Raw genomic sequence first — 27,824 nt, 5'->3', positions numbered from 1 at the left:
TTTTTAATTTATTCTTTTTAATACCAAAGACAATCCAGGCAATCCGAGAACAAGTTGTTCTTTGTTGACCTGCCCTGCAGGTCTCTAGCACAGAGGAGAGGGCTTCTGGGAAGCCAGGTGTGGTCCCACCTACAGGCTGGCCTTTCTCCTGGATTAACCAGGGTGCTGCCTGCGTGCCAGCTGCTGGCACGCGGCCCTCTGAGGCTTGCGGAGAAGCAAACAGAAACCCTCCCAGTAACTGCAAAGTTTGGCAACAGCTGTGAAACACAGAACAGAGGCAGCAGTAATAACAGGTTAAATGTGTGTCAGAAACAGGGCTATTTTTTTTCTTAAAATTCAGTCATTTAGCGTAAGTCACTAGTCTGTAACATTGCTGTAATTGTGTGACCTAGTCTGTTTCCCCAACTTCAACAAAGTATTGGCTGATGCCTTTAACTTGGAACGCAGAACACACATCCATGTGTACATACGTCTGTACAGACACACACTTACATATATAATTTAAAAATGAACAAAGAATGCTACACAATTATTATAAAAGACAGATTGGCCAATATCAGAACTTAAAATCACACTGCAGAATGTATGCGGGCTTATTTTTTCCCCGTCTTGGCTGGTGCCCATCTAAATCTCCGTAGCAATGAAGAATGGAGACATCTTCTGCTTACTTCATCCTCTTTGCAACATCCAAATATGCATACTCAATTTCTTGATCCGCAGGACAAGTGTTTGTAAATTCATCTCTTGCATATGCATTGTTCAAGTATCTTGAAATCCCTGTCATTTCGGGTGGAAAATCAAAATTTCTATATTTCTTTGCAACAACCTTTTATTAAAAGGGAAAAAAAAGAAAAAGAAAGAAAAATATTATTACACACATGATATGCAAATAACTGAATCTACTCTTCATGAACATTTTTTATTTTCAGTGTGCAACAGGGTCATTATACACAGTGTAGGGAAGGGAAGGGAAGGGAAGGGAAGGGAAGGGAAGGGAAGGGAAGGGAAGGGAAGGGAAGGGAAGGGAAGGGAAGGGAAGGGAAGGGAGGGGAAATGAGGGGAAGGGAAGAAAAAGAGAAAAAAGAAAAAAGAAAAAAGAAAAAAGGAAAAAATACATGGGATGAAGAAAGCTAGCTAACAATCTAACTCATTTAAAAGGATTTAATTTGTATAAATATGCAGAGCTATGTGGACCAGCAGACAACACCTGGAAGAGATGCAGTTTAAAATATCATAAAACTGAATTAACAGAATAATCTTACAGTAATAAACTGGCTCACACCTGCAAACTTTCACTGCAAAGGGAAAATTGGAATTGCAATACTAGATTTCAAATGGCTGGGGAAAACTACTGGATGACACCTAATACCTCCTGGTGGGTCAGCAAGGATGGTTTGACATTCATCCTCCATCATCCCTCAGGGCAATTCTCCTTGCACTGGCTCTGCTGACCCCTGCCACCTCTCACGTGTCGCTGTATGCCTGAGCTGTAATGGAGCAGGAAAGGCTTTCTCCCTTGCTGCTACCGCTGGAATAGTTTCAAGCAGGACACCTCCTGGGAAAGTTTTCACTCCTGGAGGTGTCTGAAAACAATTCAATCCACTCTAACAAAATAATAGTCAAGGAAGAAAGTTTCTGAAGTAACTTTATTTGTATGGGAACCAGGTGAGTTTCCAGTGTGGCCATTTCCCTTCCAGAGGCTGGCTGGCTCCAGGGCAGCCTAGGGACAGGCTGTAACAATGCCCAGACATCTCAGTTCAGGACTCTTAAAGGTGGAAGAGACAGTCAAATTTCAGCTTTTGCTGGCTCCTTGAATTAGCACAGACAAGATCATTTAATCTGGTTGGTCCATGGCACTTGCATGTGAAATGCAAAAAGAAATACTTCTCTACCACACTGAATATAGTACTCATTTAATACTTGTGAGAGGCTTAGAGGGAGAAGTCACAGCCCAAATATGACAGCAGATATTCTACCTCGTCATCAATCTGAGGATCTGCCCAGCTGTGCTGTAACGAAATGGCACTCCAGCTACTGTGTGGCTTCAGAAAAGATAAAGGATTCCTCTCCATTTTAGAAAAGAACCTGAGCTTCTACATTGCCCTTCTCTTCAGGAAGCTGAAAAGCAAATGCAAACCTTAATTATGTGGAGCTTTGGTAGGAGGTTGCAATCCGCTAAGGTGAGCTCATCTCCATCCAGGAATTTCCGGCTGGAAACAGTGATCTCCTCAGTGCTGTAAGCATCAATTTCATCGGGCAAGGGGCTATTTAAATAGTTGTCCAGCTTCCTCAGGGCCTTAAGCAAAGATTTTTCCAAATCTAGGTTAAGACAATAAAAAGGTCATTCAAGCCTGTACCAAGGTCTCTCTGACACCAAGCAGAAAGTCGACTCCTGCATCCTGTCTCCTGGCACCAATCCAGCTCACAGATAGCCAGCCATGCCAACTCCTGCAATTCCTTTATCCCAAGCTTAAAACTTAATGCTGGGATAAGAGCTGTAAGCAGCTAAAGGGGAGTCTGAGAAAAACCAAACCGGGTCTGCGTTACCAGAAACAGCCAGGGTCAGCAGGGGCTGGCTGCGGTGTGCACAGGGGGGTGGTGCAGGAATGCAGCTGCGGAGAGGGAGCTGGAGGACAGAGGAGATGAGTTACTGCATGTTTGTGGGTTCTCGCTCTGCAGAGATGTGTGGGGCAAGGTAAAGCCACGGGGCTGGAGACTTCAGCATTCACACAAACGGAGGAGAAAGGCAGCAGGAGGACAGCAGGTGGCAGACCTGAAGCTAGGGTCACAGTTCCAGCAGGCTGTGCTTCCCAGGGGCAAGGGAAGGTGCAGTGCCTGGGAGCTGAACAAAGTGGGAGGAGCTGGAGTCGGCACTCCCATGCCAGCAGTGGTACCTGCCCAATTTTGGGAATCCCCAGATAATAGATTGAATGCATGCATATTTCTAAAGCCTTCATGCTCTGGAAAAGGACTGCTTTACATCAGATGTAACTGGCATGTCTGCAGCACGGTGTGCTGGAGTTGTACAGTTCCACTTTCTTCCAGTGGCTACCAGGGCTGGTGGAAGGACCGTAGCACCTACTTTCATTAGCATCTTTTCTTGGGTTCTTTATGAAGGCAGAGAATTTTGCAAACACGTCATTTCCTGCAGAGTTAGACTCGGGGTGTTTTGGTGCAAGTTTGGGATACCTGAGGAGTAAAAAGAAACAAGAGGAAGTTATGGACTAGCCTTTGTTTTCATCCCCACTAATTATTTCATATACATTATTTAAACTGCAGCGCCGTAATATATGACTATACAGGACTTTGAAAGGGAACCTCCCTAAGCTATAAACCAGTTAGCAAGTGTGAATTTCAACCGTATCTAAACCATGTGGCTCTCCTCCTTCTCCTGAGGCAGATGGGAAATGACTGTTTGTGCTGCAAACACCATCCAAGCAACCTGGTGCCTCTTCTAGGCTGCCTCCGCCAGAGGTGAGGCTGAACGGAGCCCGGCTCCTGCCATGAGGAGGAGTGGAGGGAAAGTCCCTGCTAGCACCAACTGCTGCTCCCCCCGGCCTCCTCGCCTGTCCTGCTCATGCATGAGCAAGCTTGGAGTGGCTGGGCCAGCTGCTGTTGTTGCCAAAGGCAGAGAGGAGGGAAAAAGTGCAGGGGAGCAGCTGCTCACGTAGTTTATGTCAGGTTTGGCTGCTCAAGAGGGGAGCGCTGCAGAGGGCAGCTGCTGTCCTGGGGGAAAGAAGGTGCCTGGGTGGGGGGCAAGATCCTACTGGTGGTGGGCTTGGGTAGAGGCAGGGATTGCTCCTTCGGTGGGAAGGACAGATGAAGAAGGACATGTGAAGATTATCCCACCCGGACACTCAGAATGAGCTTTGACATTCTTTGACCCAGGACTCCTGCAGAGCGGGAGGCTTTCACTGCTGCGTCCTTTTAGCTACCTGCTCCTGGTAAGCCAAATTATTTGTACAGTCTGAGGAGGGAAACCTCAAGCAAACACAAGTAGAGGAAAAGAGGTCAGGTTTCTGCAGCGGTATGCAGGTTTCTGCATATACTTGCTGCAGGAGGGCGGATTTCATGCCTTGGGAATGACTTAGTGGCACAACAGTAAACCCGGGGTGAAGGAAAAGGCAGAAGTGCACAGACGGCATCTCAGGGCTACCCCAGGACATCCACCGTGTGCTGCCAGGCCTCCACAGCATTCACCCAGACCGCAGGCACCGGTCCCACCACATTTTGTCACAGCTAGGGCTACAAGCAGGAGAAGGGGACAGGAATACCGTACCGGGGTGGCGCTAGCTTTTCTTCCAAGAACTCCTCGATCTTATTGACATCAGTTTTGACTTCACCGTCAAATGTCATGAAAGGGGGGTTTGTTCCCGGGGCGAGGTTTTGCAGGTCAGCTGGTTTCCTAGTGGAAGGAAGGAGGCTGGGTTAATTGCAATGGGGACCACGATTTCAACTCCTACACTTACTGCAATGAACTGCTTCAACTTCAGATTAACAGGCTAATATATGTCTTGCAAAACACAATGTGGCCAGCTGCTTCACACCGGTGGCGTGAGAATCAGCTAGCCCTTACCTGAATGCACCCTGAAATGCTACAAATTCAGGTTTGTGTTACAGAGACCTACTGCAAAATAGATTAAAATATCAAATGCTTCAAAGGAGTTGGTCCACTTCATATCAGTGAACCTGAAAGAGGTATCGGGCATACAGCCTGTTAGCACAACGCCAAGTCACAGCATAAGTAATGTGCACTGACTTGCGTGTGTGCACTTCAAATCAAAGACATTCTTCCTTGTAAATCACCATTTTGGTAAAGCTGTTCTAAAAATGAGAACTCGTATTATGATCTCACCTTTTCAAGTCCACAGTTGTGACATTAAATATGACACCCTTTAGCCACAGTATCATAAAGAGACGCTGAGAGAATGGGCAATTTCCAATACTTTCCCCATCACTGCCAGCCTACAATTACAAAAAAAAAAAAGGAAAAAAGTATGCATACATCTGTGATAGCGAATTTTGATAACAGATGTAGTAGGGAAGCAGAAAATCCAGATCTAAGTACGTATAGCATGTTACTCATCTCTGCTGAAGCATATTTTCATGCAAAGTTTCTTTATATCCTTCTCCAAACATGCACATAGGTATGATGAAGACTCCTGTCATCTCTGAGATGTATTTTTTCATTAAAGTGCATAATTATAGTGCCACAAGTTAGAAAACGAACTTGAAATCGCAGCAGTCCTTCCAGAGGAAATAGTCTCCACCTCATTTGTCTGTGTGAGCATAAATCTACCTGAGTCACTGCAAGATTAAAACAGGCTTAAATCAGTTTATGATCACAGGAAACAAGCACAGAAAGATTTACCTGTGTAAATTGAGATGTAACGTCCAAAGCACTTAAGGGAATAAACAGAATAAATCAAGTAATTAAGAGTTTCCAACTCAACGATTGCGGGGGCCCCGGGGAAGGAAAGGAAGCCGCCGAGCAGCCGACCACAGGGGTCTCCACGCTTTGCTGAACCGGGGGCTAACAAAGCCCAAAGGCTGCACACCGCGGGTGACACGGTATGGGGACGAGCACACCATGGTGGCGTAGGCCTTCTCCTCACTATCGACCCAGGGCTCCTGGCTTTAATGCTTCAGTGTGTCCCCAGCCGAGTCACGCAGCCGTGCCTGCCTCTCCCGGCCCTCTTTCGATTCCCCCCCCGTGTGTCATGGCACTGTGAGAGGTTTGCTGAGCTCGTGTGGCTGATGCTGGTCACGCCAGGCTTCACACCACGCTGCTGCCGGAGCTCAGCGGCCTCGTCCTTACGCCTTTCGTATTGCCCTCCTGAAGTGCAGTTTAAAAACCTAGCTTAAACGTAAGGGTACAGAACTAAAAACCCAAGCACGTCATTTACTCAGTTAATAGTTCACGCATGCTTGTCGACCCTCTTTATATAACCAAACAACACACAGACATGAAACCAGTTCCGCCTGCTCCTTCACCCTTCTCAATGCTATCAAACCAATCTCAAACACAGCAAAAAGCTTTTCCACACACACACACACACATGCTGCAGTTGGATTGCTTCAGGCCCCTCACCTTCACAAAGAGCTCAATGTCTGGAAACGAGCACCTGGTCTGGAGCAGGCAGATCTCTGCCCCGCAGCTCGAGGGATGCGTGAGGAGCGATGCTCCTGCGGCTCGACCCGCGCCATGGGTCGCCATTTCAGCCCGCGGGATCCTCCTCCGGTCACCCTCTGCCTCTGGTACTGCGACAACTGACAGTTTTCTCATCAAGGAAGAACAAAATAGCCCATTGCCTCGCACACTGCCAGAGAACAAAAACTTTTGGAAATGCTAAAGCAGCTGGGCCACAGTGTTAGATGGGTCCTGTTTTGTAGGTGGCAAAAATGAAAGCTCGTCAAAAGCTACTATTGTGTTTCTTCATCCTACACGGAGCACTGCTTTCCAGCACTGCACAGCTCACAACAAGAAAAACCTTTGACTGAAAACTACCGTGCCCTTCTTTGGTAGGAGTCTACACATGCTGCTAGCATGTGCTTGGAACTGACCTAAACATATGACACCAAAATTTCATCTCATCCTGTCTCTCGTGTCACGTTTCACCTACCCTGCCCTGGGGAAAAAAAGGGGGTGAAGAGTCTGTGAGACCCCACAGTTCCTGCTGTGGTACCCCCACCCTCAGCCAGGCAGTATAGGAACAGCGGGGGGATATCATTTCAAAGCACTGCCATGATCCCTTTCCACAGTTCCTACAACTGATTTGATATTTTTATTCAGCCTTTGATAAGAAAACAAATAAATTATCCCATCAGGGTTCATGCAGCATTCAGAAAACTTTCCAGAGGGCCCCGTGGTCAAGAAGAGCTATGTGACCAAGAGTGACAGCAGGTGAACTTTTCTTGATCAGTTACTGTCTTCTGCTGGCCATTAAATACTGAAATTTCCGCTCCCTCTAACTTTGCTGGAGCTGAGGAAATGAGGTTGCTGCTCTGCATTGTCCCACATCACCTTGGTGACAGCAAATTTCAGGGAGTCAGACAGCAGCCCCAGCCTGCTTTCGTGGGGAAACATCCGTGAGGTGCAGCCAGCGATGCAGACCCAGACAGACATGTTACCATGACAAATGCAGAAGCAAAGCACTGAGTCCCAGTTTGTCTTTAACTGGAATGACAGAAAGGCCACCAGGAAGCTGAGGGACTGGCAGCCTTGGAGATGTTACAGAAGCAACCTCCTGCCTTGTTTCTAAGTGCAAACTTTTTAACTTCCCTGCCTGTTTGTGAGGAAAATTTACTACAGCACTACCATTTTTTCTCTTTCACAGTGGATAAAATTAACAAAGCACTGATAAACTGAATAAAGCAAGGAATTAAGCACTGCTGATTACAGCAATGACAACTCTAACCACCAAGACAATTGCTTTCTCATTTGGTACTTTCTGACTACCACAGGTTGGCTGTGATGGTGCTAAACATGCTGATGAAGTCCAAAAGGCTGCTGATCTTCACATTTGGTGCTGTCTCTCCTCCCACACTGCCCACAAGGGATGCTAACAGTGCACTGCTATCTTAGCTGTATTTTCTGCAGTGCAGGTATCACAGTCTCCAGTGAAGCACTCCTGGGTTTGCCCAGCTGTGCCATCTCCTGTGGTTATGGTAAGCATTTTGCTTTTACAGTGGAAAATACATCCACAGAAATGATGATATTTCCCCATTCTTGATGTGGCCATGACATGGGGGTATGTTTCCAAGGGTTGCTGTGTCCAGACTGAGGATAGCAGGCAGATTTTTGTGAGCTACTGAGCCAAAAGCCCCAGTTGCTGAAGTGCCATGGCAAGGGAGGCTGCAGACATTTGGGGAGGCACTGCTAGGAAGCTGGTATGCCACATCTGGCCTTTGGAAGTTGAAAGTCATTTAGACCCAAGGGGCTTCAGTTCTGGGTACCAGGTGAAGGGAGGGCACATTTATAGGCTCCAGCCCAGCCATGTCACAGCTGATGGGGCATACCTATTATTTTATTTCAGTTCTACAGAGCTAGAGGCAAGTGACAGAAAGATTACAGTAGCTCACACAATAGCATAAGCAGTTATGAAACCTTTTCCTGCTGTGACAGGCAGTCTGAGATGACTGCAAGACCTTGAACAGTAAATCTGATTCAGAACTTGACATAGTTGAACCTGGCATCTCAAAGATGCTAAAATTTCCTATAGCCTTAACTGAAAGCCCAGAACATGAATATTTTGGCCTACTGAGGAAGCTAGGGTGAATATAGCTAGCTAAAATGACTCCAGATATGTCAACTTGCATTTTGGCTCCTGGGAGACAACTCTGTTTTCCTAACTCATCTCATCTAATCTGGGGAGCTACAACTCCTACTGGACAAAAAAGCACCAGAGACACATGCCAAAGGTGTTTGTTCAAGTTCCCAAAGAGAGAGTCTGCCACATCGACTCAAAAATCACGAGTCAGGACACCGAAATAGCTTTATTGCCACCTATCAAGCAACACAACAATAGCTAAGCCATGCCATCATTGCACAATAATGTACTTTCCAACAAACTAAGGGTGGCAGTGAGACTGGGTCAGTATCTCACCTTGCAGGAACATGATACAACAGTGGATGCCCACAGATTAATACAAACAAGACAACAGCACAGCTAGGAGCACTGCAGCCCCAAAGCAAAACTCCATGAATTTTTCTCCACAGCATATTCAGGGATGCATTACTCTGACCTGTGCTTGGTCTATGCACAGGATTTAATTACACTCCCCGACTGCTATGCTCTTGGATGACGCAGGGTGAAATCCTAACTCCAGCAAAGTCAGCGGGAGCCTGGCTGCTGTTTCAATGGACTATTGTGTTTCCAGACTGGCTATAACCTTAATAACCAGGCAAACTCCAGTGTAATTTCAGGTAATGCCACACATTGGCCTCCACATGCAACTGTTCTGACACTCTGCTAACATCCACATCCTGCTGGATTTGGGGCTGTCCTGCTGCTTAAGCAGATGTCTAACCAGAGCATAGAGTAAGTGGCATTTACGCTTTAATTGTGATCAGTCAGGAGGTCAACGTGCCCTTTCTAGTAATACTGAGATTTAATGAGTTCATTAATCAAACAATTATGACAGACATTGCTGCAGAGGAGAAAACTTTCAAGCTGTGCATAGAAGCTGTCATTCAGAGCCCTAGGCAGCAATTGTATATTGTAGCCGTATCGACTTATTACAGCTCTGCATAATCCCATAAACATGTGCCATTACTTAATGAGATTATTAGCTGGCACTCCCTATTTTCATTCATTTTTCACTGTTTCACACTCTGTTCAGTCTTTTTTTTCTTTGAGTTGTGTTTGGTTTTTGTTTGGTTGGTTTGTATACTGAGTCTTACTCAAAGAAGTTGGGAAAGGGAAGAGCTCTCCACACCCTCCTTTCCCCAGGCTTAAGCCCTCAGGTAGGAGCATCATCACGCCACAAGCTGATTTCCCTAGGCAGCAGGACCTCATGCACAAATCATTAGAGAGGGGCGCAGAAGAACTACACTATCTTGATCCAGCAGTTCTGGTTTCCTGAGCAGCCTTAAAGGGGTCACTTGCCTCTGCATCCTCATCCATAGCAAGAGGAAAATCACAGTGACTTTACTGAGAAGTCACACACAATGTCCTCCGTAAACCAGTAGTTTGGGCCCTCCCTGAGCTGCAGTTGCTCTGCCCCTAGAACTGCTGTAAGAATTCCTTTCCTAACAGTTCCTGTCCAAACATCTCGGGAATGAGGGTTGTGAAGGTTCTTCTATTGACCTCAAATGGCCTGTGCCTCTGAAATCTCGATGAATGGAATTTGTTTTTCCTGGACTTTTTGTTTCCTGTTGAAGGTTAAGCATGGAAGAAACAGTTTAGAAGGAGCAGAGATGACTTTTATTTTGCTTGTTTTTATATAACTCTATAATCCCTTTGAAGCTACAATAAAAAGGAGAACAGCGAGCAGAGCTTTTGTTTTCCCTGAAAGCTGAACTCCAATTCTATTTTTCCTTCGGCACGAGGGAGCTTAGTTACTCCTGGCCCGTACTGATGCTGGCTGAGAAGCAGGCTCACCCAGCGAGTGGGGCAGGACCACCGCCAGCCAGGAGATGTGGAGCTGCCCGCCTGGGGCCAGCACCCCATGTCTGCCCCTGCCCTCCCTACCACAACTCCCCTGTGTGTTTCTGGCCTCAAACCCCAGCTATCAGACAGTTCCGGATGCTCTTCCTTCTCATACCACGCTAACAACTCCCCTCTTCTTTCTCACGACACGTTTGGTGTCGCCTCAAAGGATGAGAACCGGAGGCACCCGGCTCCAACTACAACTACTGCGCGTTGGGCCCAGCGTGGGAAGCAGCTGTGAGGAGGGTGCGACCTCCGAGAACAACAGCCATTTAGCTTTAATTCCTTCCAGACTCACTTGTTCTGCCCTGGCAGGGATTAAGCGAGCCCAGCGCATTCCTAGCACAGGCTCTTGGTCTGGGCTGGGCTCCACTGTGCCAGCCTCATGGCCACACTGTGCTGAGGGCTCTGCAGATGCAGTGGCAAGGCTGGCAAGGCCCCTGCCATGGCAAGCTCTGCTTCCCACCCTGCTGCACCACCAGGACAGCTACTAACTTGGCTTCAGGACAGCCAAGGAGGAAGGGGAAGAGGAATGCCAGTGCTTTCTGCTCCTCCTGAGAGGAAATCCCACTGCCCACTGGTCCTCCATGGAGGGCCCAAGCCTGGGCAGAGCTTCAGGGCAGGGGCAAACATCCTTCCACTCAAGCTGCTCTGCTAACTTAAAACCTATTCACACTGAAACACAGGTAGAAACTGCAATCATCCATCTTTCTTTCCTTGTTTACACTGCTTCAAAGCAAGTCAACTTCTGATAGCATCTCGTGTTATCCTGAACTGACAACACCCACTGTTAGCTAGGTCACCAAAGACCATTTGCAAGGCAACTTCACCAGCAGTGATGTCCGCAGACCTTGGGAAACAAAGCTGCCTGGAGCACAGGCAGAAGGATGGAGGAAAGCAGCGTGACCACACTCCCACACTCCCACTAGCACAAGACCTGGCAATAGCTACAGAGAGGCACACAGGTTTGACTGCAGCGCAGCTTGCTACCATATACCTAGAAGGTGAAGCGGGTCGAGACATACCCATGTTTTGCTGCCATTCTGTGAGATATATTGTTTTAATTTTTAAAAATTGTATCTACTCCTTGAGGGTATAAAGCATGGTTTCTGCTTTTGATGCCTGCTGCAGTATTCATGCAGATTTCTATAGTACTGCAACTCTGAAAACAGCAAAATCTGAAATATTACTCTGTTAAGAATGCCATGAAAGTATAGTTATAAGTCAGTCTGGTTCACTGAAGGCAACTATAATACACAAAGGTAACGCATGCCATACACTGTGATGTGCACAGAAACACCACAGGCATGTCATTAGGATAAGCTCGTGTTCAAACCAAAGCTTTTTGTGAGGAAGAGACAGATTACCTGGAATCTTCTCTATTTAAACACTGTGTTCACTTTGTGCCCTAGGGCTAGGGCACAAGCATCCAAACACTGAACTTTACAGAACTGTTTTGATGCCACCTACTGGACTTGAAATGAAAGTCTTGACTTGCTCTTGGAGTGATGAGTAGAAGCGGCAGCCTCAGAAGCAGCACATCGCCTCTGCAGCAAGATTCCTTGCTTTTTGCTAACGGCACTCTTGAGATTCCTTGAGATGCTGATATCGTACTTGTAGGCTAAGTTTTAAAACAAGGCATCTGTAACTTAAAATAATTTCTATTGTAATAGGAAAAATTAAAAGTTTTGCCACTAATTATTCCAGTACTTTTAAATGGTCATGTAGCTCTGCCTGTCTGCTATCCAACACTTAAAACAGATGTTTCCAGACGCTGTTTAATTTCTCAGCCAAATAGCAGAAATCCATGTATTTAAAGCATAGCCATTAGTTGAGATTCCTGCACAAACTGTATTTGTGGTACTCACCAGGATAGACTTGTGTGTGACATCCCCAGCAGTGCAACTCAATGCGGAAGTTGTGTTAAACAGCAGCTGGATGCTTTAGGAAAGAGACTTATTTCCCCTTTCTCATTTTTTAAGAGCAAAATGAGCATCTTCATTATTGAAAGTATGCCATATGGATATTTGTTTTAAATTGATATGTATCTTATTCTATATTTAGAAATATTACAGACACGTATCTTTTATCTTGAACAGTATTACACGGTTCAGACAACACACAACGTACTTAAAGGATTACAACCATGAATACACAAGTTCAACAACACACTTTGTCCTAAACCCTAATTAAGCTTTTGGGTTAAGGAGGCAACAGTAAATGCAACTACAAGCTAAAAATAGCTTTGTTTTCTTTTTTCTTTTTGTGCTATAGAAAGAAAAAAAAACACACACACAGAATAAGGAGGGAGCAAGTAAAATAAGTGATGCTTTCTCTAAAGAACAAAAGCGTTCCTCTTCTTCAGTGTTACTTGTGAGATCCCTTTTTCCTGCTGAAGCCTGCCACTGCTGACTTAATTGCAACAGGGAGCAAACGTGGGTGTTCCCCTTCCAATACAAACGACTCCTAGTGCTGCATCAGAAGAGTGTCTGAGGTGAACTCCACTTTGGCAGGAAGCATGGCCCGTTTCCACGTGAGCAGGTATGATCCTCCTCTCAACCCACTGCCTTGCACAAGAAAGAAAAATTCAGGGCTATGAAGACCATCAGAGCTGCAGCTTTCAGCTGTCTAAGCCAAGACCCTGCTCTATACCACCCTGGAGTGTGTGTTTGGGTGGTTCAAGATCTCATCGTGAGATCATTAAATGTAAGACTGAATTGATCCCCATGACCACCCATCCAAGCTAAACCATGCTGACATGGGGCAATAGATCCAATAGAGCATGCAAAATTAGTAATTTGGACAACCAGCTGAAAAGCAGACCCTGCAGTCTCTAGAGGTCTTCCTTCTTCCCTTTCTCCTACTTCTCTCTCAAATCACAATCAGCCAGTGCATTTAGGTTTCCCTTTAATTTTTAAACAAGCAAATTGGCTGCAGATAAGGCAGGTCCTTTAAGTATTGTCTCTGCTAAAAATCCTCTTGAATGACAACCTGAAGTGCAGCTAGTTACACTGGATCAAGTAGATTTCATTTTGTTGTCAGAATAAAGGAGTCTTTTTCATTTTAAGTCCCGTGTACTCAGCAGGGGAGGAGAAAAGACAAAGTAAAGCATCAAGTAACTTAACATCTCAATGATCCAGTCTGCTAATTGATCCCCTTTGGTAAAAGGATGTGTTGAAGAGGGTAGGTGACCAGATTAGCAAACTACACAAACCCTGAACATACTTGCAGACAGAAATGCAGGAAGGAAGGGAAGGAAGTCTGGAGGAGGAAGCAGCAATGTGCATGCTCTGGGCATCTAACTACTTGGGCTTCTACTACCCTGGAGGTAAGAGCCTGGTTTTGTCAGACATGAAACCCTCTCCATCCTGGCCAGTGGATGTCACACATTACAGTGCAGAGCCCCATGGCATAGAACAGAGTATGATAAACCAAAACCCAAGTGTCTTCTAGGGCAGCTGAAAGTGAATTGAACCGCTGGGTGTGCTGACTTCCCTGTTCCCTCCCTCCCCATCACAAAAATGAATGCTTGCACTGGTCCAGGAGAGAGCCTTGGAGGTCCTGTCAGGCATTTCTACAAAATGTAAGGGTGAGTTTCAACCAGAGAGACAGCAGAGAACTATCTGATGATAAAACACAGCCTTCTGATGGAGCCCACAGCCCACTGGTGCTTTTTGGAATAGACTCAATACCCCACAAGCCAATACCCTGAGCACTGGGGTAATGGAAAGATGATAAAAATGTGTATAAAGCATACAGCTGTTACACACTGAAGCTGAAAGCCACCTCACACAGAGTCAGAAAGAAAAAAAAAAAAGAAAAAAAAAAGGTATCTGGTCAGTGGAGACAGAAAGACAGTCACTCCTCAAGGCTGATTCATCTTGCCTGCCTCACCCACCTGGGATGACATGCTCTTTGGTAGCACTGCTTTCTCAAACTACTGCCCTAAACAGCCCCGTATAGTTTAGGCATCTAATTTAACTTAGGTGAGCTGAAATCCACTCTTTGAGACTACTCACCAGCTTCAGATAACTACTGCTGTAGAAGTAACACCAGAGCATGCCATACCCAGCATGTCTGACCCAACCATCCGATTCAGATTTAGAGGTATCTCTGATAGTGAGATCCAGGCTATCTAACCAGATGCCAGGCATGATAGGATGCTATTGGAAATGAAGGAAGTCCATGTATTAAGAACAGCCAGACAAGCAAACAGTGCCAGAAGTTACCCTCTTCTGTGGAAGAAGACAGCAGTTACTGCAAAATGGCATTTTATTTAGAGTGGACTGAGCAAATCACTGCAAATCTAAGTGCTGACACTGTATGTTTGATAGAGGCTTACAGCAATGGTGGACACATGCTAACCTGGGCCAGTATTTACCCACTGGCCAGGTCAGACTGCCTGACTTTGAGGAGACGAGGAGCACTACAAGGATCCCAGCAACGGCAACTGAAAATCCACACCTCAGCCCAGTAGTCACACCCTGTGATGGCAAAAGGCAACAGAGTCAGTCTGTAAGGGGACACAAGCCTTGAGGCACCTACAGAATTCAAATGAAACCCAGGACGGCTGCAGCAGCAGTGTCCTTGCTGACAGTGAGCACACCCAAGCAGCAACCCAGGCCAGCAGGGCTCAGAACGCTCACCTTACAAAATGCGGTGTGGATTAAAGCTTTTACCCAAGGCGAGGCCAAAAAGAGATGCCAAGGGAAAAAGAATGAAAGGAAATGAGCGTAGGTGAAGGAAGGTAAAAGGAATTAATATCTCACCTGCACAGCTGCAACTGACCGCAGGACACAATTAGACTGGGTTTTGTGACCACAGAGTGTAAGCAGTAGGCTAAAGGCTGAGCCTACCTAGGAACAGGACAACCATTTAGACACATCTCTCTGCTGTGTTTTTAATGATGCAACTGTACATTAGTGATTATCTAATTATGAGCTATCCAGCTATTATTACTGATAATAAAAGATGGTCTATATCCTGGAGCAGGGCTCTTCTGGCATTAATGTGAGTTCGTGCTGAGCTCCCACCTGTAAAAGCCATGAAAGCCTTCCTACCTCATATTTTAACATCCAAAGCCTGGGCAAGGTTTGTGTCTCATGGACCGGGCCATCTATTAGCATTTCATAACACATTGCAACACTTGCATTATTAAGGCTCTTTTCATTCTGTCAGGTTTCTGAAATTATACTAGTTAGATCTTTCTTTCCTGCTGCATTTGCATTACTTTATTATGACTTCTTTGTCTTATTGGATTTCCTAATTCATACATTCAGTAAGGCTCCTTCAGAACGAGTTTTCCAAAATGTCTTGCTTTTTGCTGGAAGTGGTTCTCTGAAGTCTTTTGGTCCTGGGTTCACGCTGAGGGATTAACCGTGCACTGGAGTTTCTTAGCAGGGCATTTGCCTCCATCCTGCTTTTGCGTAGCGAACAGCGGTCACAGCTTAAAGGGGTTGTATACATCAGGAAACTCTAATCCTCTCTAGACGGCAGAAAGGAAAAGAGGTCTGAAATTGCTGCAATTTCCTTTGGTTTCTGTTCTCTCTTCCCCACTACTTGCCAGCAGCCATTTTGGGACAGAGAAAGCCTCCGTTATTCTAACTTTTAATACTTTATTTACTTACTCATGGTCTGCTGGTTAAGTAATTATTGCTGAAATTAACTTAATTACTTAGTAAGTAATTAAGTGCTTTTGATGCATAGACAGAAATTTTCCTTCATTAAGAAGTAACTTTGTGGCAATAAACTTTTTACCTTTGTCAAGTTGTTAGGAATAATTAGACCAACGTAATAGGTCTGAAAAACACTAAAACAATGCAGCCCCCTTTCCCATTTTAATAACTGCATCTTCAAAACTGATTAAGTGTTAACGGAAGTATTAACCAAATTATATTTAAAAATAAATAGATTAAAAAGAAGCTATTTCAATTCAAAGGTTAATGTTGTTCCAAGAAGTTACAGGCATCAATTTACAAGAACTTATAATGACAGTAACTCCAGAACCGCTATTAAGAACAGAATGTGGCATTCCGTTTTAAGGAGCCAAATTATTAGACCTTTCATTATTACTATTTTAGAAATGAAAGGCCTAAACTCACTCCTGTTATTTACATGAAACCCTCGCTTACTTTTGATTTTGCTACTCACAACCTGCCCAGTATTTCTACTGAGCAGCAGGTCTGCCAGCACTCAGGCCTTCCAGTTCTGACCAAGTTCATAAATAAATGAACCATTAAATGATAATTCTGCAAAATAAACAACACGGGAGACTACAAGTGAAAATTAAAATACACGTTATCCTGTGATACATTTATAGAGGCTGTGCTTTTACTAATATTAACTCCTATTCAAATTAAAGGGTTTAAAGATTAAGCCTGTGTACATATGCCTTCTTACAACGGGGAAATGCAAAACAATCCTGCAGTGTTCCTGCTAGCCTTGGACAGACCTGTAATACTGTCAAAGGCATTTTCAACAGCAACTCTGGCTCTCTACAGGGCAGTGAAAGGCAGCCAACAGGTACACTTCAACAATTCCTAAAACCCAATGAAATTACATAGGAAAAATGCAAATTACGGATTTATTTCCTCCTATCTTACAGCTACCTGTGCCAGGTCTGCAAATAAAGCCACTGTGGTAGCTATGGCACTCAGCATAACCTGAGACAGTGTTGTGTCTGCTTTCAGGGAGAAACCACCAGCATGTCTTGTAACGAGAAGGCAACTGACTAAACATAAAGGACGCCTGCACCTAGCTACCTGGAATCCACAGCACAATAAGTATGTCGTAACAGCACAAAAGCAATCAGCAACCAGGAATCCACTGCTCTGCTAGCTCAACAAGGTAAAAATAAATAGGAAAATTAACATGTGACTAGCAAAGACTGAAAATCTTGGGCTACAAGTTAGTAGGGCTTAAATTAATCTTGCCCAATTTAGGAATATCATTTTCCTACACAAGTAATTGTCATGTTGAATTAGCTATTCTTTATTTATATCTCATTCAAGATAGCATTACTTTCAGCTATCATGTACTATAATAACGATGGTAAGGAATTATATGGGTATTACTTGTGTAGAGGGACTGAGATTTTTCAAATCTTTGAAAGTAATCATTGCCACTCCTCCCAAACAGAAGCCATTTCATTTTAATGGCAGATGTGACCACACCTCCATTGTTTTTTTAAAAAAAAACTTTTTTACATGCAAAAATAGTAATAATAAGAAATGGATGTTTTATTGAGAAGGGGTTTTAAGCAGAGGCAAAGTTTCAGCAGCTCCCCCTACCCTATTTCCCTCTGAAGTGAGGAGAGGGAATTCCATCGTCTGTTAACCACAGCAGAAATACATCGGGTAATTAATAATTTAAAAAAAAAATACCCCTCAGAAAGATCCCTCCTCCTAATCCTTACCCACTCTCACTAAGATTCTTACCCATAGTTTCAAACAGCTGCAGTAGCCTGAGAAAACCTGGGGCTTTGAACTGAAGGCAGGTGAGCACCTGAGCTGGTGAGCCCTGGGGAAGGCTGCCTGGCCGCAGGCAGTAGCTGGCACCCTGCACCTCACACCAAGCAGCTCAAGCCCAAATTTCTTCTCGCTATGAGTTTTGCCCCCAGAGTTCTTTCTGTCTGCCTGTGTGTAAGAGGAACATTACCAGGTCACAAGCACACAAGCAACAAACCAAATGCTCTTAGCTATTTATCCTGTTACAAGAATTATGTTTAAATACCTCAATGCTATTTCTAATCCGTATTTAATAACATGGCAAGATGCCGGTTGAACATTCTACATTGAGACAAAAATCTTATATCCTTTTTAAATTCTTACAGGGAATTACTGCAACAAAAGAGCATTATATTCTCAAACACATTATAGGTCTGGGAAAAACAGATTAACTGGTATTTCCGTGACACATCCTGTTTTACACTTCACTGTAGGATACTTACCACCACAGCCCTGCTGTTTCAATCGAAATGCAAAACACATACATACATATAAAGTATCTGTAATTTGTACTGTAAGCAAATAAGTAAATAAATAAGAAATAACCAAAACAAATAAGCTACTTTACGCAACTCGAGGAAGTAGGTGGATGAAGCACTTGGTGAAGTGCTTGAGAAAATAAGTTTCCACTGGTGTTCCTAATTCTGATGTTTAAACCAGAGGTGAAGGTAAAAGGTGAAATGAGGGATTTGTTTTTGTGGTGTTGCCTTCCCCTTCCTTTTTAACGGTATGTGATATTTTGGCCCAAGTAGAAAAATAATTCAAATGACTAGGTAAAATATTAAATAAAAAACCTGTCAGCTCCAGTGGAAACTGGCTAAACTGCATCCCAAATAAGCAGTCAAAGACTGGGCACCAGTAACAGCAAAAACCCATGGGCTCGACAGCATGAGGGCTGGACTCTGCTCCCTCCTTTCCCAGTAGAAACCCAAATTCAAAGCCGATCCTTACCCTGCTCTCCCCACCACCTCATTCCCATTCACAGCCCTCTGGAAACTGTGAGAAACACAGCGCTGCTAATCCAAATGCAGTTTTTACATGTATACTGCATGCACCATACTGCAAAACAATCAGCCCCAGTGCCAACAGTGCCTTGCTCTGAAGAATGTCAGAGTACACCCCTATATTTTTAAGCCTTTAGGGCATATTCGGATCCTGTTCCAAGTTTCATCTGCCACCATTTACTTCTTCAGAAAGCTCAGGTTCAGTAATAGCCTTTAAAAGTAATTTCACAGAATTAATTACCACATAAATGTCAATGATTCTCCAAGGCACAAAGGAGAGTTTTTCTGCCATCTGAGTAAATGGTTAACTATTCCATTTTAGAAATTTAGTAATAAAGGACATGCCTTTGTGACTCCAATCCTTCTGCCACTTACTTCACTCTGTCACAATTATATTTCTAGTCTAAGTACTCAAATATATGTTGAAATCTCAGCATATGAAGAGGAAAAAAAATGGGAAATATCACCTTTGCACCTCTGCCTGTGACCTTTCACAATAATCACCTTACCAGGTGGGGAAAAAAAGGAGAAAGGTAACTTCCCCTATGAAGCCAGCCCCCTCACTGGGGCAAACACCACTTCACACATCTCCTTTGTGCAGAGCTGCTCTGGGAGCATCATCCCAAGGATGGGCTCCCACAGCCTTTTCAGACAGCACACAGCACGAGCTGCCACTGCTTGGTTTGGGAAGCTAAGGATTTTTATTAGGGAATTAAAACAATTTCCCTCAGTGCCTATGTTACTGAAAGCAACTGGAACGCAATCACTCCTCTTGCTCAGCCTTTTATCAGTAAATAATCAGACACTGCAAATGGAAATGCACACAACTCCTTATCACAGCGTGACATTTTATTATCTGGGCAAGAAAATAATCATGCAACCTTCACACGGCATTGACTTACACCCCACGGCCAGAGCCCAAGGAGTGAGCAATTCCTTGCTTTTTAAAAAGAGGCAGCAGGATCTGTTTTGGCTAAGAGATCAGGAAACTGGATGCAGTCAGCGATGGACCACACAAGTCTGCTTGCTTCAGTTCCCCATCTATAGAACGTACAGTATTTCCCTTTCCTACCTTACTCCCTTTACTCTCTCTGAAGAGGAGGGTCTTTCTTCTGCAAAGAAAAGCATACAACCACCAGTTCAAAGGAACCTCGCCTGAGATAAACATCCTAAAAAAAGTGTAGCTGTATTAATAATTTCAATTATCACTTCCACTTCACAATGCATATATTTTTAATTAACCCTAAATATACCCTTGCACGGATGCATACAACAAATAGCACAAGGCAGTAAGAAAGGCCAAAGCACCAAACCTCACACTAAGCAGGCAGCAAGAGAAGTCCCAAGCACAGCGGCACAAAATCACTTCAGGCAGCGGCCACCAACATTTCCAAAGAAGGCTGCAGCCATCCCACAGGATTTATGAGCCAAAGGCTCACTTTGACAACCAGGGACAAGGAAAGCTTCCAGCTCTGCCCCTGGTTCGGGAGGCTGGCTGAGCCTCACTATGACGGCAAAGCTCAGGGAGAAAAGGCAGCATGGCTAAATTTTAGGTATCAGGCTGACCTCTCCACAGATTTCTGCTGATTTCAGAGAGCAAGAAATACAGGACGGGCCTGTAGCCTGAATCAAGAAAAAGTGACCTCTGGCTAGCAAAAGGCTTAAGTGGCACGTGATTTTAAGCCTATATTTAAAGAAAATGCATGGTGAGGTGCTTTACTGAATCAGTGTACTGAGAATAAATAAAAATATGAAAAGATCTAGAAAGCAGCTTTGAAGGCATTTACTTTTTTCAAGCCTTTTTTTTTTTGTGTGTGTATTATTTTTGCATAAAGCAAGCTTGCAAACAGCAGAGATCTGCATTTGCACTGAAAATAGATGCTTACAGCTTGTACAATATTATGTGCACATCAAGTTTCAGGACTTCAACGCATAGACAAAAATGGGACTCCAAGAAGTCTGGCTAGATCATACCAAAAATATAAATAAAAATTAGATGCAAAATCATAACTGTGATCTGCTGGACTGTCTTTTTGTGGAACGGGATTTGGATTGCAAATTGTCACACCTGACTGCTCCAGCCAGCATGCCCCTAGGAGCACGGTGGCAGCAAGGATTTTGGTCTGGTCTTCCAAGCTATTCTAAAGTCAGCAGCTCCAATGTACCTTGTTTCTTTGCAGCAGCCTGAGCCCTACAAAGGTGACAACCCGAACTGCCAAAACGGAAAGCACAAGAAGTAAAAATGAGAAAGAATGCATTCAGAAAATGTACACAGCTCTTTTGGAGAAAAAGATTGATATCATTGTCTTTTTAATGAGAGTCTCCCAAGCACAACTTTACTGAAAGGAAAAGGCTGCTGAACAAATACTCGTATCCCAGAAGGACAAGTGCAGGTGCACACAGGGTAGACACAATAAATAACCTGAAGGGTTGTGAAAGGAATTCATAATGCCGGGTCCTCTTAAGCTGTGTCAGGGAACCCTGATTTGACATATTCCAGCTGGGAAAAGAAGAAAAATAAAAAAGAAAAAAGAAAAAAAGAAAAAAAGGAAAAAGAAAAAAGAAAAAAAGGAAAAAGAAAAGAAGACGAAAAGAAAAAGGAATAAAAAGAAAAAAAAAAGAAAAAAATATAAGAAGAAAGAAGAAGAAAAAAGAAGAAATAAGAAAACAGAATTAAAAAAAAAAAAAAAAGGGGGGGGGGGGGGGAGAAAAAGAAGAAAGGTAGCTGAGAAAAGGCAAATGCCCCTGGGAAGCCAGCCAGTTTCATGCTTTGTAAGACACTCCCGGAAACAGAACCACCCCGTGTGTTTTACCAAGCACACCTCCTGACCTGCTCTGGTACTTGGTGTACTGCTGTATATATTCAGAGACAGAAATCACCCTACAAACAGCAAACCAGGCATGAGCCAGGAAAGCGGGACCGTTCTGGTTCTGCAGGGCAGCCCCGCTCACCTCGATCCCAGCCAGCTCCAGCCAGATGCTGCTTTCGGCAGGCGGAGCACAAGCGGTGCTCCTGTCCTGCTCCACCACGCTGGCTTTCCTCTGAGCCACTTCTCCCTCTGGCTCTAGGATAGCTTTCCTTACTCCTCGGTTACAGCAGCAGACAGGTCCCACAGCCAGCTGTATCAAAAAGGATGGTGGGGGGAAACAATGTCCAAGCTCCTGCTTTGTGAAGAAGGTACACAAGATGCGGCTTGAGAAGGATAAAAACTGAGTGAGGAGAAAGCAGTGGGAGTGCTCATCAGGGAAGATGTGGCATGGTTTTGACAGAAGGTGAAATGCTGATAGGGATGGGGGGACAGAAGGGAAGGAACAGCCAACAGTTTCTATTATTGCCCAAACCTCATCAAATGTGTCTCTGCTCATTCCCCAACAATTTATCTTACTGTAGCATTTCACCAATACAAAACACATCTTTGGCAAGCTCTGGGCAATTCCCTTTGCTTGGATAGATATGTACTACCTAATTTTCCCCCAAAGCCTCCTTTAATCCATAAATAAGGATGCAGCATAACTTCCCACATACACATCTTTGCTTTCACCCTCCTGAGTCCATTTAAATCCTACAGTGTAGATTCCTACAGTGAATCTACATGCAGACAGCAGTATTTTCTTTTTGATAGTTTCACTTTGATACAGGATGTCAGCTACTCTCCCTATAAACCATACCTATCTGACTTACAGACTCATTACACCAATGAGCAAAAAATCAAAATCTTAAGTACCTCCTCAGTAATTATACTGTAATACTTGCTTACAGCAAGCATCAGGTACAGAACAGAGTCCACTGAATGGGAATACAGGCTACGATGGTTTTTGTTTTTGTTTTTGTTTTCAGGGACTTAAACTCCTGCTGTCTATGGACTTCATGGCTCCAGCACTGAAAGCCCAGAAATTCAATTTTAGGACAGCCTTTTTGTACTTTAAATGGAATTAATGTACGAGCTACAGGTCCACCACATCACAGAAAATGGGGTTGGTTCTTCCCTAGCATGTAACACACTGCCCCTCAAGTCAGGTATGTTAACTGTGGCATTCGGAGGCATGGATGGAGGCACTTGCTATTTCCTCTGCCTCCTCACAGCAAGGCTTCTGACACTTTAACTTACTGGTTTATCAGAAATTTTGTAATTCAGTACATCTCTAAGTGTGTTTGACCGACCTGACATAACTCAAGGAATGGTGCAAGGAAATTTGGTATCGGTGAAGTAACCTGCTAGGGATAAAATAACTCTCTGAATGAAAATAAATGACTTTGATTTAGAGACCAAGAATGTCACAGAAATTGGGTGAGGCTTATTACTTTTTCTTGGATAAAATCTATTACTTAGGCTCAGGGGCAGCTTTTACTACAAAAAAATTAACCCTGAAACTAAACAAAAACTGTTTTGGAAGAGTAATCTCAGAGAAGACCTTGTGCTCAAGCCGGGTTGTCTGGCTGTCTGAGCTCAGCACTTACAACAAAACTAGTATCTACAGAAATCTTTCGAATGATGAAATCTGGAGTTGTGACTCTGGTGTTTAAGTTATCATTCTGCAAGATAATTTAAAAGTGACTGGTAGATAAGCTTGGAGGTTTTTGGTGGTAGTGTTTTTTGTTTAATTTAGAAATACTCTTAAATCCTACAAAACTTTTTAAATTGTTTAAAAATAACTGAATATTACACTTAATTCAAATGGAAAGATAAATATATGTCATTTTCTGACAAATAAAGGGTTCTTGCCATGGAGTGGGGAAGGGGAAGAGAACGTACACATGTTTACTCTTAGAAGACCAGTGTCCTACCCAACCAGAAAATATATCTGAATGCCCTTTGCAAACACTTGCCTTTGAAACACCAAAGCCATCAAACATCACTATCTAAAGGAAACACATGGTAAGTGCTGTTTCATGGGAAAGTGGAAACCAAATAAGTACCTGGTGAAATGCTTCGATATGGTGTTGCCCTTACAGCCAAGGAGTCATTTGCTGTTCAGCTTCATTATGGGCACAGTCTAGCTGCCTAAAGACAAATGTCTGCTGTCTTTGGGGACGCCTTAGAGTAGCCTGTCTGGCATCTAGCTGCTGGTCCAGAAAGACATCGTCTTCCACAAAGGCTGCTAACCCTGCTAAGTGCTCTGGTATGAGATCTCTGCGTTGAACCCCGGGCTGTCCAAGTTCAAATTAAATAGCCACACATAGCAACCCAAATCAGCTTAAAAGCACAATTCCCAAGACCCATTCTTGTGGAGCTGGCAGGAACGTTGCCGCCCACCTCACAGGGGGAGGCACGAGACAGCACAATCGTCACAATATTCAAACATGCAGGCAAAATGGGAGCAAACCCATGCAAAGCAGCAGGAAGCAGGCAAGGAAAAAACCTCCACGTTTGAAAGGACAAGCTCATGATCAGCAATGGTAAACGCAGGAAGCAAATGCTGTGACTAGTCATCTTACAGCTGGATCTGAAAAAGACCCGCTTACTTTCCAATAGTGATGCTTCCGTTTGTTACTCTCAAAGCTTTATTACTGATAGCGTAACAAGAAATTTAATGTCAGCCACGTCTGGTGCAACGCTCCCTAGCAGGGAAACTGAGGATCATTCAGTCACTATCACTTACATTTTTTCCTCATTTTTCTCCTATTACGGGGCTTGCTTTTAACATTACTCTATTTGTGTTGCGCTTTCAAGTGATGGCACAGACCTCCTATCTCAAGCACGGTGCGTGCAGGCACAGATAAGAGGCAGACAATATCTTGATCACTTACAAATAAGCCAAAACTCAGCAGGCAAATGAGCAGACACAGGGACAACAAAGAAACTAGGACCATATTTAACTGGACAGACAACAACCCCCCTATCTTAAACAGCCTAATCACCTCCCAGTTCCTATGAGCAGAAAAATAGGGAACAGAAGGGCAAAAGAGGTCGGTGGCACTTGCAAAGCAGAGGTGGGTGTCAACACCTCAAAAGCACCTTGAAATAACAGACAGGCATGTCATACTGATTTAATAGAGCATGAGCAGTGGGGTGGCAGGTGCATTAGAAACGTGTGTGTGAAGGGAAGTGTTTCAGGCTGGAAATGAACATTTGCAATCAGTCTGGATCATCATTTCACTTCCTTAACTTTGGGGTTTTAGGAGTTGCTCAGGAAGGAGCACCACGCCTGTGGACCAGCTGCTGTGGTCAGGTATAAGCACTCAAGAATGCCCCCATGCAACAGTTCATGCTGTCTCACTTTGGAAACCACTTTCCTCCTTTCACCTATCAAAATTCAGCAGCAGCTACTAAAGCATAACACTGTGCACGTGCTCTTAAAATACTTCAAGCCACTACAGAGGACTTCCAGTCCTTTTATACCTCCTTTCCTTTGCCAAAAGACAGTGACAGCATCTCCAGGTGACAGCAAGAGTAGCATGAACCCACCCCCCCCCATGCCCCCACCCCCAAAGCAGAAGAGGAAAATGCTTCCCATTTCCCAGCACTGCCAGCCTGCACATTTTGGTCAGCAGGGAGATGCTGAGCTCTCCCACAGGTTTTTTTTTTTCCTTACATGTAACTGGAGAAAACTTGTGCTGATATCAAACTAAAAAAGTTTAGCTCCCAGATGAGATAAAATTTTAAAGCTTTATCACACTCCTCCACTGAGACCATTGGAAAAGCAGTTGCAGGGTTCTCAAGGCATCTGTAAGTTATTAATGCTACATCAGTCATGGAAACACTCCTCCTGTTTTTGTTAATTCACAAATATTTTCAAAAATATAAAAACCAACATCCTTAATCCTAATTTTGGGGACTGCAGAGTCAACACAATAGATGCTCTTTGCCTGCTCTCTAATTTTGGCCACGTTCTTCCCTAAACAGTGCACCCAGGCCCACCACCACACACACGGCCATCGTGACTTTCGCCCTCTGCCACGCTCCACCGTTCACTAATGGGCATAAGGGTATGAAACTGGCACAAGGGCGATAAACAGGCAAGCACAAAGTCACGTCAGCCAGGCTGAGCAGTGGCAGCTCCTGCCGTTTGACGCACAAGCACAGAATTCGGCCCCTGCTGCTGCTCATAAAGGCACCTTGACGCTGCAGCATCCCAGCCTGGGCTCCAAGGTCTCACCTAAACCAGGCAGCACGTTCGTCAACATCAACCATCACCATTGCTCATCTTTCTGGTACCATGAAAAATGGCAGAAATTATTTTAAAGACCATCACAAATTTTATGGGGGGTCTATTTTATTCTAACCCAAGTCTTCGCTGCCCAGACACGTGCAAATTGGACAACTGAAAGGGATGTAACATTGCTGGGCCGTTCACTGACCTTCTGAATCCAAAACTGTCCAGTCTGGGGGCAGAGGAGGCTCTCCCAGTCCACCAGAACTGAGATCCCTGTGCACGCTTTCCATTTAAACCTAGAGAAACCTCAAGTAACACAGCACAGGGGTCAGCAGGGGAAACTCTAGGGACGCCACCTTGCAGGCCAGGTCTGTGCCAGCGGAATCGTGCGGTCCCACAGCTTGTGGGGCTGAGGGTGCGGGCACCGTGACTGAGTGGGGAGCCTGGTCCCATCCTGTCCGCACCAAAGCACAGGAAGAATGAGGGGTCAGAGGCAGGTTTATTTGGGGCATTAATAACCAAATCACCTTGGTCGGGCTGGGGTGGTGTCTGACAGATGAAACACAGGAGCTGCCCGGGGGGTTCTGGTGGAGGGAAGGGTCACCAACCCGGGGATCCCCACCAGCCCCCCGCACCCTACCTTGACGAAGAGGGAGATGTCGTGCTCCTGCTTCTCCTCCTCCTCCTCCTCTTCCTCCTGCTCCAGCGGTGCCGCCGAGCCCGTCTCGTCCTCCTCGTCCTCCGCCCGGCCCCGCACCCCGTTCAGCCTCAGCCCCGCCGGGTCCCCTGCGGGCAGCCCCGCCGCCTCCGCGCCGCCTCCCCCTGCCCCTGGGGTCTCGGCTCCACTCCCAGCCTCCGGCCGGGGCTCGGCTCCGTCCTCGCCGTCCGGCCCCGCGCCCTCCGCCTCCCCGGGGCTCTCGGGAGCCGCCTCGATCCCGGCCGGAGCCTCCCCGGGGCTCTCCCCCGACGGAGTCTCCTCTGCGGCCGCCTCGGGGCTCGCCCCCGACGGGGCTTCCTCCCGCTCCGCGTCCTGGGGCTCCGGCCCTAGCGGGGCCTCGTCCCTCTCCGCCTCTTCGGGGGCTGCCCCCCGGGGGGCTCCCCCCTGCACCTCCTCTCCTGCGTCTCTCCCCGCCGCCTCCTCGGGCTCCGCTCCCTCAGCCTCAGCCTCCAGCACCGCATCCTCGGGGATCGACCCCGTCGGAACCGCCGCTGCCGCCTCTTCGGGGCCCGTTCGCAGCGGGGCCGCCTCCTCCGCTGCCCCCTCGGCCAGCACCGAGCCCTCCGGCTCCCCCCCAGGCAGAGCAGCACCGTCCTCGACGGGCTCCGGCTCCTCTACCCCCGACGGCTGCTGCTGCCCCTCGCCGGGGGGCTCCTCCCGTCCCCCGGGGGAGCCGCCGTCGGGGGGCTCGGCGCTCTCGGCCGGCTCCTGTCCCGCCCCGCCGTCGGGGGGGACACCCGGGGGTCCAGCGGGGGGCTCCGCAGCCCCTTCGGGGGACAGCCCCGGCTTCGCCGCCGCCGCTGCGGCTTCCTCGCCGCCCTCTGCCCGCGGGAGGTCGCTCCCCGACGGCTGCCCCGGGCCCTCCGCCATGCCACCGGGACCGGGACGGGGACAGTGCCACCGAGCCTGGGGACAGCTCCGGGCACCGGGGGGTGGGGAGGGGGGAATGGGCCGCGCCTGCGCTGCGGCCCCGGGGGCGGCCAGGGGGAGGCAGCCGCAGGTGTGTGCGCTCCTCCCCCGGCTTTCAGCCGTGCCCGCCCCGCTGAAACGCTCCGGGGGGACAGGGCAGTGCTGCTTGTCGTCCCAAGGCTGCTGGCCGCCGCCCCAAAACCGCCTCGGCCCCATCCCGGCCACCCCGACCCCATCCCGGGCATGGAGCAGGCAGCTGGGGGGGCGACAAGGAGGTTTGGGGTAGGGTCATCCCGCAGGAAGCCCCCCGGTGACAGGCAGCTTGTCGCGCTCGCGGAGAGGCTTTGCATCAAGAGGACAATCAGCAGGCTCGGGTGGAAGGATAATATTCAGCACGGGTTTGCTGGCAAGCAAGGGGAAGTCGTTTTGTAGGAGGTGCAGC

At 46.1% G+C, this 27,824-nt stretch overlaps 1 protein-coding gene across 1 annotated transcript; it reads right to left on the bottom strand.

Moving 5' to 3' along the window:
• CLIC6 (chloride intracellular channel 6) lies at positions 1 to 27,462 on the bottom strand. The gene is made up of 6 exons (XM_035315721.1): positions 26,396 to 27,462; positions 4,856 to 4,965; positions 4,280 to 4,405; positions 3,083 to 3,189; positions 2,138 to 2,319; positions 1 to 826 (listed from the first exon to the last, which is right to left on the bottom strand). The coding sequence occupies exons 1-6, from the start codon at positions 27,341 to 27,343 to the stop codon at positions 665 to 667; spliced, it is 1,635 nt and encodes a 544-aa protein (XP_035171612.1). The 5' UTR covers positions 27,344 to 27,462; the 3' UTR covers positions 1 to 664.
• Between the last annotated feature and the right edge of the window lie 362 nt (positions 27,463 to 27,824).

Source organism: Oxyura jamaicensis, chromosome 1 (assembly GCF_011077185.1).
Source record: "Oxyura jamaicensis isolate SHBP4307 breed ruddy duck chromosome 1, BPBGC_Ojam_1.0, whole genome shotgun sequence".
NCBI lineage: Eukaryota > Metazoa > Chordata > Aves > Anseriformes > Anatidae > Oxyura > Oxyura jamaicensis.
The sequence above is the reverse complement of the archived record's forward strand: the minus strand, read 5'-3'. Positions and strand labels throughout refer to the sequence as shown.

Bases quoted from the DNA above. Each gene is read 5' to 3' on its own strand.
- CLIC6 (XM_035315721.1), bottom strand. From the start codon at position 27,343: ATGGCGGAGGGCCCGGGGCAGCCGTCGGGGAGCGACCTCCCGCGGGCA. The intron at 3,190-4,279 runs GTACGGTATTCC...TTTACTCCTCAG, and splicing joins GAAAAGCTAGCGCCACCCCG to GTATCCCAAACTTGCACCAA. The intron at 2,320-3,082 runs GTAGGTGCTACG...GTCTTAACCTAG, and splicing joins AAGAAAAGATGCTAATGAAA to ATTTGGAAAAATCTTTGCTT.